The 12374-nt window shown below is 24.8% G+C and overlaps 2 protein-coding genes across 2 annotated transcripts; one reads left to right on the top strand and one right to left on the bottom strand.

Annotated features, from left to right (window-relative positions):
- Nucleotides 1-3049: 3049 nt before the first annotated feature.
- On the bottom strand, nt 3050-5355 carry LOC112596705 (coatomer subunit epsilon). Its single transcript, XM_025342478.1, has 7 exons — nt 5159-5355; nt 4946-5055; nt 4657-4820; nt 3893-4042; nt 3684-3819; nt 3263-3487; nt 3050-3200 (listed from the first exon to the last, which is right to left on the bottom strand). Exons 1-7 carry the CDS (start codon nt 5163-5165, stop codon nt 3084-3086), a joined length of 909 nt encoding a protein of 302 aa, XP_025198263.1. The 5' UTR covers nt 5166-5355; the 3' UTR covers nt 3050-3083.
- Nucleotides 5356-5804: 449 nt separating this feature from the next.
- On the top strand, nt 5805-10937 carry LOC112596704 (set1/Ash2 histone methyltransferase complex subunit ASH2). Its single transcript, XM_025342477.1, has 10 exons — nt 5805-6176; nt 6929-7122; nt 7554-7732; nt 7798-7970; nt 8100-8268; nt 9353-9742; nt 9812-9956; nt 10040-10169; nt 10257-10523; nt 10604-10937. Exons 2-10 carry the CDS (start codon nt 6953-6955, stop codon nt 10700-10702), a joined length of 1722 nt encoding a protein of 573 aa, XP_025198262.1. The 5' UTR covers nt 5805-6176; nt 6929-6952; the 3' UTR covers nt 10703-10937.
- The last annotated feature ends 1437 nt before the right edge of the window (nt 10938-12374 follow it).

Genomic DNA, 12374 nt, shown 5'->3' with positions numbered 1-12374 from the left:
ATTCACTGTACAGAATGAATGTGAAAATATTAAACCATGGTTATTATTTAAACGGTATCTTTATTCTTATATAATCATCATTTATTTCACTAACAAATTACACAAAATAAAACGAATAAACGAAAATTAATAATGTGCCTTTATTTCTGCTCGACAAATTTATTCTTGTCAATAATTCTCAAAAACTTTACCCTGAGACCTAGGTACATCGTTTAACGATGGGGAATTATAATTAACGACTAAGTAATTTGCTATTTTCCTCACTAATAAATAGTTTAAATGTCATGGCAAAAAATAAAATCGATAAAGGATATTATATTTTTCTTGTAAAACATTTCTAATTGCACAGTTATCGGACGTATCCTTTCAATTTATAATGTAGGTACCTATTTTATCGAAATAATTATTCTACCTCTATTAATCTCTTACAATTTCTTTTGACAATTTTGTTGTTGTTTCATTCATCAGTATTGAATCTCCGTTCTATTCATTAACTAAATAAGCATTTGAGAAAGTTTGTAATATAATTTATTCTGATATCTACATCATATATATATTTATATATTTATAATTGCCGTTATTTTATATACCTAAGACTACGGTTAAATATTTTTCTAATATAGGGCGGTTCTTTGTAAATCGTAATTTAGGTCAATCTCTTAGTTTTTTAATCAATAAAATACCTACCTATATTATCTACAGTGACGTATTTACGTGGTGAGGGGGTTCCCGGGTCTCGACCCCCCAGATAAAAATTTAAAAAGTCATAAATAACTTGGGTTTAACTACATCATAACTCGTATATGTTTTTTTATATTATAAACTAATAGGTACTTAATATTTAGACCCTCCCCCCACAAAAAATTTGAAAATACGCCACTGATTATCTATATAAATAATGTCAAAGAATGTAAAATTTACATTGACTAATTGACTTGTGTATCGAGTTAATACATACTTCATAATTTTAGTGTTTTAATATACTTATTTAAAAAATTAATGTAGATACCTATATAAGTCAAATTTAGTTTCTCAATCCAATAGAATAAATTATTCAAAAATAATAATTTTTCGTCTAATTTTAGTAATTACAACATCTCAATATTTAGTAGTGATAATATCGAAAAATGTTTATTGATAATCTAAAGATTTTTCAAAAATTAAAACAGTCTTAAATCTAATACTTGTTTTTGATGTATAGCATTGGTACTATTTAAAATCCGTTTTTGACAAAATGCTATTCCGAAAAGTACATTTTCGAGATAAAGAATTTCCCACTAATACCTATAAGGCTCTGTGAAGTATATTTCATGGAAACTACATATTATCTAATAAAATATGTAATCGACTAATAACATTTCCGATAAAATATTTTTCTAGACAAACACTATTCCTAATATATATAAATATATTTTCCAACTTAAGAGGATGTCAGCGCACTGTTTGTTTTCTCTCACTGGCCCACACGTAACATAGACAAAACAAATTTACACAGAATTATTTTTTTTTATGTTCTTGAGTACCTAATCATAGAATAAAAACACATATTACAAAAATTAGATGATAATATTTTTAAAGGTTTAACATACCGATTTGTCTAAAATATTTAAGTTAATATATTTTTAATATATTTCATAATTCTTTTTGATTAATTTGTGTATCACAAAAATCCGTAATTAAGGTGAAGGCTAATATAGTTAAAATTGTCTAATTTTACTGTTTATATGTTAAAAATTCCACATTATAATACTTACCATTTATTAACAGGTATATTGCTTAAATGTTAAGTTCTACCTATGAAGAAATTTCAACTATAATCATAATTTTTTTTTACAGTAAGTTTTAAATTAAAAAATGTATAACATATTATATTAATATAGTATTGTAATTATTATTGTAGATATATTTAATTAATAACCTATCAGTTTCTTGTTATTATATAGATATTTTGTATTGACTATCTGAAATACACCAATATATATTATAAAATAAAATTAGATTAAATCATATAAAAAAACAAACATCATATAAGTAAATAACTAATAGTCTCTTCTCAAAATAAAATTTTTCCAATTCAAATGTTTTCTAAAAAAAATTAGTTGCGTATTACAAAAATAAATGTTGTCTATCTCTGGATACAGTGTATCAGTGAAATGAGGAACACAGTATTTTATGTAAATAATATAATAAGATGCTTAATCTTATCAGAGTACAATTTAATTTGTATAGAAAAAAAATGTAAACATAATAAACTCATTTCACTTTATCAATGAGCCAATAGCAGAAATAGCCAATGGGCAATGAAACATGATTACTTCAGTATGCATATATGAAATAAGCTGAAGGATAATTATTATAAATTTAGTAAAATCAAAAATAATACTACCTATATATAAACCTATGATGGGACTACATGATAATACAAACACACACGTATGTTATATATCTTACGGTAAATGATGTTATATCGAGAATTAACGTTATTCGCCAGTTATTAATACCGGATCCATCCTCCAATCTTATTATTAATAATAATAAGCATTGTGCCTACCTTGGGGCTGAAAAATTATGTTATATTAAATGTCATGGGAGTAAAACTTGTAAAAATAAATAAAAAATTATAATGCATTTTTTTCTATTTTTAAAAATAACATAATTTTTCAAATTGTAGTATTTGAAATTCATGCGCTTATTTGATTTATAACATCAATATCCTGTGTACTTGGTCATTAACGTGATTATCCGGTTTATAACGTTAATTTCCATTTAACATCATTTACCGTAACATATACATAATTACATTATGATAATAGAATATAAATACATACTAAGTAAGAAAATTAATTTAAGGATATATAATTCACTCACAATTTGTAGATATGAACTCATTTTCAACTTGAAGTAAAAAAACGAAATACCATAAAAAAAAGTAATATTTTTTGAATAATTATATTAACCTATTATTTAAACATAATACTCCCTCAAATTATTAAAGAACTTAACATTTTGAAGTAACTAAAAATAATATAATATATTTTAAATCATAAAGTATTTAGATAATAGAACTTTTTATTAAATGAATATTATTGTTGATATGATAGTGACAATGCATCAAATTCAGCTTCTTTTTTATTGTAATTTTCAATGAAATCAGAATTAGGATAAGCATCTCGTATTATATTTAATTGTCTTTTAGCAACCTGAAATAAAAGAGAAAGGAAACTTACTAAATAGTAAATATAAATATATAATAGTAACTTACATCAGCTGAGACTTTTGTATGAGCAGAAATGAACAAAGAATTTACTAGAGAATCAATATCATTACTGTCTTTTTCTAAAGCATCTTGTAATGTGATCTCAGCTTTTTTATATTCACATTGACCAATATAACATACTGACTGACTATTCAACAACAAAGCAGTAACTCCATATTTGTCTGTTAGTTCTTGAAATATGTAATAAGCTTCTTGTAATTTGTCTCCACCCTATACACAAATACATTATTTATTGTCACAAGAATATATTTTACACATTATATTGTCTCTAATAAAGTTAATTATTAGCATTAACTATAAATTTAAATATTTATCATTAAGTATCTAAATTTGTTTGTTTTAGTCCAATGACTGTCAATTATATACTAAAATTAACATTGTTTATTAAAAACTTTTGTATTCTTACCAATGCCAAATTTAACCAAGCTTGTGCCATTTGTGTTAATGTAGCATCTTCATCCTTTTCTTTCAACTTTCTAAATTCTTTAGATGCTAAATCTACTCGATTCATTCTCAAGTATATAATCAAAGACAATGTCAGACTAAAATAAATATACACATATTTATTTAAAAGTAATTTAAAAAAAATGTTATCATATATTTACAAATACATACCCTTCAAGAGTATCATCATTTTTAAGAACCTTTAGAGCTGATTCATAATTTTTTTCATGATTATAAATCGTTGCAGCAACAATTACAAGAGAATGATTTATTTCATACATATTTTCCAATTCTTCTTCCAAAATTTTCAAAATAGAATTTCTAAAAATATATTTTTTAAAAAAATATTTAAATAATTTACTCAAATTAAAAATAATTAATAGTACCTTATCCCTTAATCCTACGCTTAAATGAATAAATGAAACCTACAACCCCAACTCCATATCTTATTAAACTTTTTTTTTTAATTTTTATTGAAATTTCTTTACTCTTCACTGTTTATCCCAAAAAGTATAGATAAAATTCTTATTATTTTAAATATGTTTACTAAAAATATTTCACATTTTAAAAATTAAGTTTTTTCTATAAATCTTAGATAACAATATGTCATAAATGTTTATGATTACTATTTAATTTAATTTAGTAAATGTCCAATAAAATAAATATGCATTAAATACATGAAATAAAAAAATAATTAATTTAAAATGTATTAAAAACAATTCTAACTTAATAGAAAAATTGGTTATAGTTCACTTGGAAGAATATTTTTATATTAGATATATCATAAATTAACAAAAATAATTTTAATTAATGTCTAAAAAAACAAAAAGTAAACTTATAATAATATATATGAAGCTTAAAACAATTAAATATCTTTATAAGTGCTTTTAAATTCTATACAATTTTTAACTTAAATTTTACTAAAAGAATCTTACCGATTACCAGGATTTTGCAAATATTCTGCTAACAGTTTAAGAGGTTTTAGTTCTGGTGGTGAATTAGCTTTTATTTCTGATAGAACAATGCTAAATTTTTTTTGAGCCAAGTAAGCACGGTACATAAATATGTCCCGTTGAAGACGTAAATCCCCATAGTTTGGCTATACAAAAAAAATAAATAACAAGATTAATAGCAATAGAAGATATCTTGAACTATAAACATTAATTTTGTACTCCTTAAATTAATTATATTTATAAAAATTATAATATACAAAAAATCAAATACCGGTTCTTTCTGAGCATCGTTAATGCATTGTTGATAGTTTCCAATGTAATACGAGTTTTTAATGTCAAACAATTCGTTAGCCTCGTAACACTCAGCTTGTTTTGCTAAATCTAAAAGTTAAAATATAAATTATCAATCGATTAATTATAAGAAAATTAAGTAAACGAGAAACATAATAATAATAATAATAATAAAATATATTTCATTCATTACCAGTCATTTTTCGTGTATTACTGTAAATAACTCATCAATTGACAATTATTATTAATATTTAATAATTTATTCTCAACATCGAAGCTTATCAATTACATTTTATTATCATCTGTAATCACCACGTCGTCATCGTATGAATTTCCAACTATATTGTAGACACATTGTACCAAACGACAAGGCGTTATATTAAATACACGAATATAATAATAATATTATTTTTGTTTTAATTTATAGGCGATGGAATATTGAATTTTAAACATTATTATTATTATAAATAAAGTTTTTTAAATTATGATAAAACGACAATGTTATGACGTACTGTAACTTTTAACACTTTTAATCGTGATGTAGACAAAATTGTAACTACCTATAAACATCGTGATTTTTCAACTTTCTAATTGAAGCGTTAGACATCAGTACGTCACTTAGTGATTACTTCCACCTGTGCTTCCACGGGGCACGGGCCGTACGCGTCGTGGCCCGTGACTCGTGAACACAATACAGCCACAACGAGTAGTGGGACATGATGGCACATTCAGTGGCGCCAAGTGGCATACTGGCGTGAAGATTTAGTCGACTGTTTCCCGAACGGTATCTATCACTATTCACTATCTAAATATAGTCGGTGTCCAGATCGGTGACTCGACACTGTTTAGTGTTAACTGTTTAGTGTTTAGTGTTTATGCCGTTTACGCCGTTTACGGTTTGTGTTTGTGGTTCCGTCGTTCTCGCACCGCCGGTATCAGGCTGAGAAGTTTTAACGGCTTGAAAATATTAAGTATTTTCTCGATAACTTCGATAGTTTTATACTTTATAGTTACAATTTTTTTTTTCAATTCAATATTAATTATTTAATTTCAATACCGAATTTTGAATATAAGTTTTGCTTTCACGTTGCTCTGAATCTTTAGTTTGATATTAAATGTTAACGTTACACATTAATCAAATCGTTACTTTGTATTGTTAAACTATTGGTTGATGTACAACTATTGTTGATATTCCAAGTGATTGACTTTTAGTAAGTAACTGAAATAAAGTTATTAAATACAAATTACGATATTTTGGGTAAATTATTATTTTACGATATAATACAAAAAATTATTCACAACTGAAAAAAAATTAAAATAATCTATACACTTACTAAGTGGACTTTCTTCTGTTTTATACTAGTGCCTTCATACATTTTCAGTCGTTTAAATAAGATAAATACATAAAATATTTTCAAATATACACCCATATTATTATTATTTGACTTAATATTTAAATTTTTATGTTTTCTACTTATCGTCATTTAGGTACATTAAAAATATTTCTCAAGAACAGTAGGCCCATAGGTTGGTATTTATTGGGTTTAACTTAATACAGAGCATTAAAATAACAATTAATCATTGATAGAGTAATCATCGGACAAAAATCAACTGCTATCGAGAAAATTAGACTCATTGTATAGTGGTTAGGTTCCAAATACAAAAAATTTTTTTAATTTATAATTCATTTCAGCATATTTAAATAGTTAATTGTTGAATTCTTTATTTTTTAAATAGTATAATTGATACACATATTATAATTACTTTTTTTAGATATTCTAAAATTATAAAATCTGAAGAATTCAAATTTTCAGATTTGTATTTTCCTAACATAATTATTATAATTAATAATAAACTAATAATATTATGATAATAAACTCTTTATATTAACAATTTTGATGGTACCTAGTTTATTTATTTAGTTAACAATAGTATTAAAGTGTATTAATTTTAATTTGTACAGGTAAATGTATAGACTGTGATTAAAATGGATAATAATATTGATATGAAATCTCCTACTGAATCAATTAAAACTGAAATGGTCTCGACAAACGGTAATGATGTTCCCAAAGAAAATTTCGGAGATAATTCCACTAAATCAACACCCATTACTAATAAAATTCCAGAAAATAGTAATCAAACCACTAACTGTTATTGGTAAGTTTATTGATTTATAATACAAATTAATCAAACTAAGAATTTTTTTAATTTTAGCTATAATAATATCGTGTAATTATTTAATGATTTTATTTTTTTTTATTAACAATGTTTCTCAAAATTCAAGTATTAATATAGATACCTAGATATTAGAATGATTTTCTCATAATGTCATAATGTTGTTTAATTCCTTTATTACCTATAAATTAATTTATTAAATTTACTTACTGTCATATTTTACTAATTATAAATTCCTAATTTAAATTAATTTAATTATATATTTATTCAAATAGGTATAGATAGTAAAATTACAATATATAGAAAATTGAATGTTTAAAACTTAACACATTTAATCATTATACAAATAAATTTATTAAACACAATGTATATATATATATACTAGTATTAAAAAAAATATTGTATTATTTTAGCAATAAAGAAAGGAATTACAATATTATTGAACTATTATGTGCCAATTGTAATCGTTGGTATCATGAATCTTGTATTGGATATCAACTGGGTAAATTAGTTCCATTTATGGTGAATTATATATTTGTTTGCAAAAACTGTTCACCCACTGGTCTTGAAAGTTTCAAAAAAAATCCAGCGAGTAAGTTTGTATTATACAAAATTTTATTAAATTTATCTGTATTAATTTAATTTCGAAAATTTTAGTGTTTCCTCAAATGTGTGTGACTGCAATTGGAAATTTAATGCAGGAAACTATTAAAAATGGAAACCCTCAACTTTATTTCTCAAGGGATAAAGATATAATTCCTTTTATTGAATCACACTGGGAAAGTATGACTACAACTGCAAGAAGAGTTACACAATCATGGCATTCAACAGTATGTAATTTACTTTTACCTAAATAATAAAATAAATACAATAAAAAAAATTTTAAGATAAATAATGTATATTTATATTTTACTTCTTATAAATTTATAAATTATTTCTATGTTTCCTTATACTTTTAGATTACTAGATCTTTAGTAAAAGAAACAGACATTTTGTTTGGTGTAGTGAATGATGAAAATGGTTCTCAATCTTATAAGCTATTATTTGATATTTCACAAATCAAACCAAATTATGAAGCAATGATTAAAGGGGGCCATCTTAAAGTTACAGAAACTGGAATTCAACCTAGTAAGTTAAAATTAATTTTTTAAATTATATACAAAAAATATAAATAATTTAATTTAATTATATACCTTGTATCAAAATTGCAAAGTGTATTTATTATTTATGTAAAAACTATCATTAGCATTTAAATACATTTTTGTAATAATACCTCTAAATACTTGATTAAGAAAGACCATTAAAAAATGTGATGATTACGAATTACCCAATTTAAAACTTGTCGATCTTAAAAATATCAATTTTGAAGATATCAAAAAAACTAAAAGTCAAAGTTGCTCAGAAAAAATAAAGCAATTCAAATCTAGTCTCAATAATAGTGGTTCTTATTAAGGAATTATTTATTTTATTTCACATGCATAGATTAAAATAGTTTAAAATTGAAACTTTTCAAAAACATATATTTTTATTTCCTGTGTACACTAAAAAAAAACTCAAACCAAATTCAACGTCATGTGTTTGCAATATTTCTTGTTACCTTTAAAATTAAACACACGGTATATATTTTATGAAAATAAAATGTATATCCATGGAGCTTTTAGTACCTATATTAATTTCTTTGTCATTACTATTTAGTATATATATATATATATATATAGGTATTACAATAAGTTTAAGCATGTTAATTAATTATATATGTTAATGAAAATTTAATAATTACTTTTCTACAAGAGCTTTATATAAATTGGTCTTTAAATATATATAAATGAAATTTTTTCTTTATTCTAAAATCTGCTATTCAATATCATTGAATTGAATTAGTTTACTAATATGATAATTTATACATAATTTTTACCCAAAATCAATTAAGTTATTTTTATTATCACAGAACTCATTATATGTACCCAATCATACAGTTTTCTTTAAGTATCCGTACACAAAAAGTATTTAATTTAACAAAAGTAAGTGATTAAAAAAAATTCCAATTATTCCTTATTGTTTTTATGTAACAGACTGTAATTAATATTACTATACATAATTTTATCATTTGAATTGTATATACTTTTGCTTAATTTTTTTCTCAATAACAAAAGAAATTTGCTAAATTAGTTTTTATTATATTTTATAATAAATTAACTTTTTTATTTTCTAGCCATCACGACTGGTCTTAAAGGACGGGGTGCTAAAAGAAAAACACTTGGTGATGGAACTAGCGGAATTGGTAGTGGTAAGAAGGGTAGAAGTGCTGGTGATCAATCTAATGTCAAATTGCCTGCTCATGGATATCCACTTGAACATCCATTCAACAAAGATGGTTATAAATATATATTAGCTGAACCAGATCCTCATGCTCCATTTAGACAAGAATTTGATGAATCTAATGAGTCTGCTGGAAAATTGATTCCTGGATGGTTATATAGGCCCCTTTGTCCAAACCAAGTATTATTGGCATTACATGATCGTGCCCCACAGCTACATATTTCTGAGGACAGGTTGTCAGTAACTGGAGAGAAAGGATACTGTATGGTACGAGCTACACACAGTGAGTAATGATTGTATATTATTTTTTTTATAAAAAAAATATATATTCATATATATAGTTAATTTTAAGGTGTTGCCAGCGGAAATTGGTATTGGGAGACTACAGTTGAAGAAATGCCTGATAATTCTGCTTGCCGTATTGGTTGGAGCCAAGAATTTGCAAATATACAAGCACCATTAGGATATGATAAATTTGGCTATTCATGGAGATCTAGGTAATAAACATTAAAAACAAATAAAACCAAAATTAATCAATAAAAAAAGATGGTTTTAAAATATTTTAAACTTATTTTTAAAGAAAAGGTACAGTGTTCCATGAGAGTCGTGGAAAACATTATAGTAGCGGTTTTGGTGAAGGTGATACATTAGGCATAATGATATGTTTACCTAACAATGTGATATCTCTTCCACCCACTCATAAAGATTTGGTATATAATTTTATTTATAAATATTTATTAATTGCTTTAATGCCTCTCAAGTAGTACTAAAATAAAGTATTTCATATGCTCTTTTAGATATTGATAAAATTCAAAAGCCATTTATATTATGAAGAACAGTCTCAAGATAGTAGTCGTGATGCACTTAAATGCTTGAAACCATTAATTGGGAGTAAAATAATATATTATAAAAATGGAGAATGTTTTAATGAAGGTGCTGTAGATTTATATGATGGAAAATATTTTCCTACAGTATCTTTGTACAAAAATTGTACCCTGTCTTTAAACTTTGGACCTGATTTCAAATACCCACCACCACAAACAGAAGATTTCAAATATAAAGGAGTATGTAGACAATATATCATTATTTATTTCTAATGACCAAAAAGTAGCTATATATAAAACAAAAACAAACATTTTTTCAGGTATGGGAAAGGGCTGGTGAAGCCATATGTGAACAAACTTTAGCCGATATATCATTTTTAACAATTAATGAAGGTAAATTAAAATTAAGCGATATATAATGATATTATTTTGTATGTATCAAACTATGCTATTTTTTGTAATATTTCTTTTTTTTATTGTATTTGATTCTTGAAGTAAGCATGACTACTTCCTTATTTTATAAGTCTACAAGTAATCTTAGTTAACCATTTCTGTGTATTATATTTATATATATACCATTTTGTAAAAAATAAATAACAGTAAAAAGTACTAGTAATAATCTTCAATTTGTAAACTTTTAGTTATAGTAAATACTGTGACTGATGAAACATTGTTTAACATATTGTTATATGATATATAGATCTAATTCTACAAGAGGAAACTATCATAATTCGTAACTTATAATTACAATAAAAACGAACTGTACCCAAAAATCAAAATGTCTTCATTAATAAATGGATTGTTAACTGTTCTAGAATTTATATTATGTCAGTAAGATACACTATATAGGTATACTTATTGTCTTAAGTTTTAACCTCCTAAATTCCACACATTTTTAATTTAATTTCCTACATATTAACCAACATAAATAATAGCTTACTAGTGGTGATATTTCTGCAAGTCTAAAATTTTTCTTTTTCTGTGAACTTTTTAAGTCTTGTAAGGAATTCTCTATAAAAATTACAAAATCTCAGATATTTTAAGTGAATTGTGAGTATATTTATATTTTAATGTTCTACATATCACCATAACACGCTTAAAAATTATCAAAAAAAAACCAACAAGCGAACACAGATTATAGTCTTACCTTTAAGTTCAACAACATGCCAATTCATTCTAATTATTAAGCCAACCACACATGCTTGTGTAACGTCCTTTAAAGAATTTTTTTCCTTGACTTTTTTTGAGATATGGCAACTTGTATATTATGCATACATGATAATTTGTATTATTTAAACAGTTTCATATCTACCAATTTCTAGGTTGACAGAAATCAAATACAACGAATTATTAAAAATGTCAGACGTTTTATAAAATCTTATTAGGAGATGAAATACCTGGGTAGAAAGGAATGTAGGCAATTAGTTGATATTTAACAGAAAAAGACGAACATGACCTATCGCGGCAGTGTTAGTAGGTAGTTAGGTGCTACATTTATACTACGTTGATGAACTTTGTATGCTGTTAACTGCTAAAGAAGAAAATATTAATTATACACTCGTTAGACATTGCGAATTACCGTAACTATACAACTTCCCTACTACCCTACCCAAGACAAACTGTTGTAGCAAAATTGCATATACATTTCGCCGTACCGTTTCTAATAACTATAATTCTTTGAGCGTAACCGCGAGGAATCAGCCATCAGCATAATTAAACCAACTGGAAATTTAGAATTATACTATTTTTTACAATAAATTTATAAAATTTACTCCTTTTTAATATCTAACATTTTAGCCGCTATAATTTGTTCTGAATCCGTGAATTATACGCAAATATAAATAGTGATCAATTTTAATTAAAAAAACAGAAGTAAAGTCTGCGTTATTATCACGATTGCTGTATTTGCCGATATACTGAATGACTTGAAACAATTTTGACATAATATTTCTTATATTGAGTTAAAAAATATTTAAGTCTAAAAATTGAAAAAAAAAACACTTAAAATTTAAAGCGAATTATAATAAAATATTTGTTTCAAAATTTCTCGACTCATTACATTCTTGAATATCGAGCTATAGTAGCTATACG

This window comes from Melanaphis sacchari, unplaced genomic scaffold (assembly GCF_002803265.2).
Source record: "Melanaphis sacchari strain LSU unplaced genomic scaffold, SCAv2.0 Contig33_pilon_pilon, whole genome shotgun sequence".
Lineage (NCBI taxonomy): Eukaryota > Metazoa > Arthropoda > Insecta > Hemiptera > Aphididae > Melanaphis > Melanaphis sacchari.
Note: the sequence above shows the minus strand (reverse complement) of the source record. Positions and strands in the feature narration are given on the sequence as shown.

Bases quoted from the DNA above. Each gene is read 5' to 3' on its own strand.
- LOC112596704 (XM_025342477.1), top strand. From the start codon at position 6,953: ATGGATAATAATATTGATATGAAATCTCCTACTGAATCAATTAAAACT. The intron at 7,733-7,797 runs GTAAGTTTGTAT...CGAAAATTTTAG, and splicing joins TTTCAAAAAAAATCCAGCGA to TGTTTCCTCAAATGTGTGTG. The intron at 7,971-8,099 runs GTATGTAATTTA...TTATACTTTTAG, and splicing joins CACAATCATGGCATTCAACA to ATTACTAGATCTTTAGTAAA.
- LOC112596705 (XM_025342478.1), bottom strand. The intron at 3,488-3,683 runs GTAAGAATACAA...ATTTGTGTATAG, and splicing joins CTTGGTTAAATTTGGCATTG to GGTGGAGACAAATTACAAGA. The intron at 3,201-3,262 runs GTAAGTTACTAT...CTTTTATTTCAG, and splicing joins ATACAAAAGTCTCAGCTGAT to GTTGCTAAAAGACAATTAAA.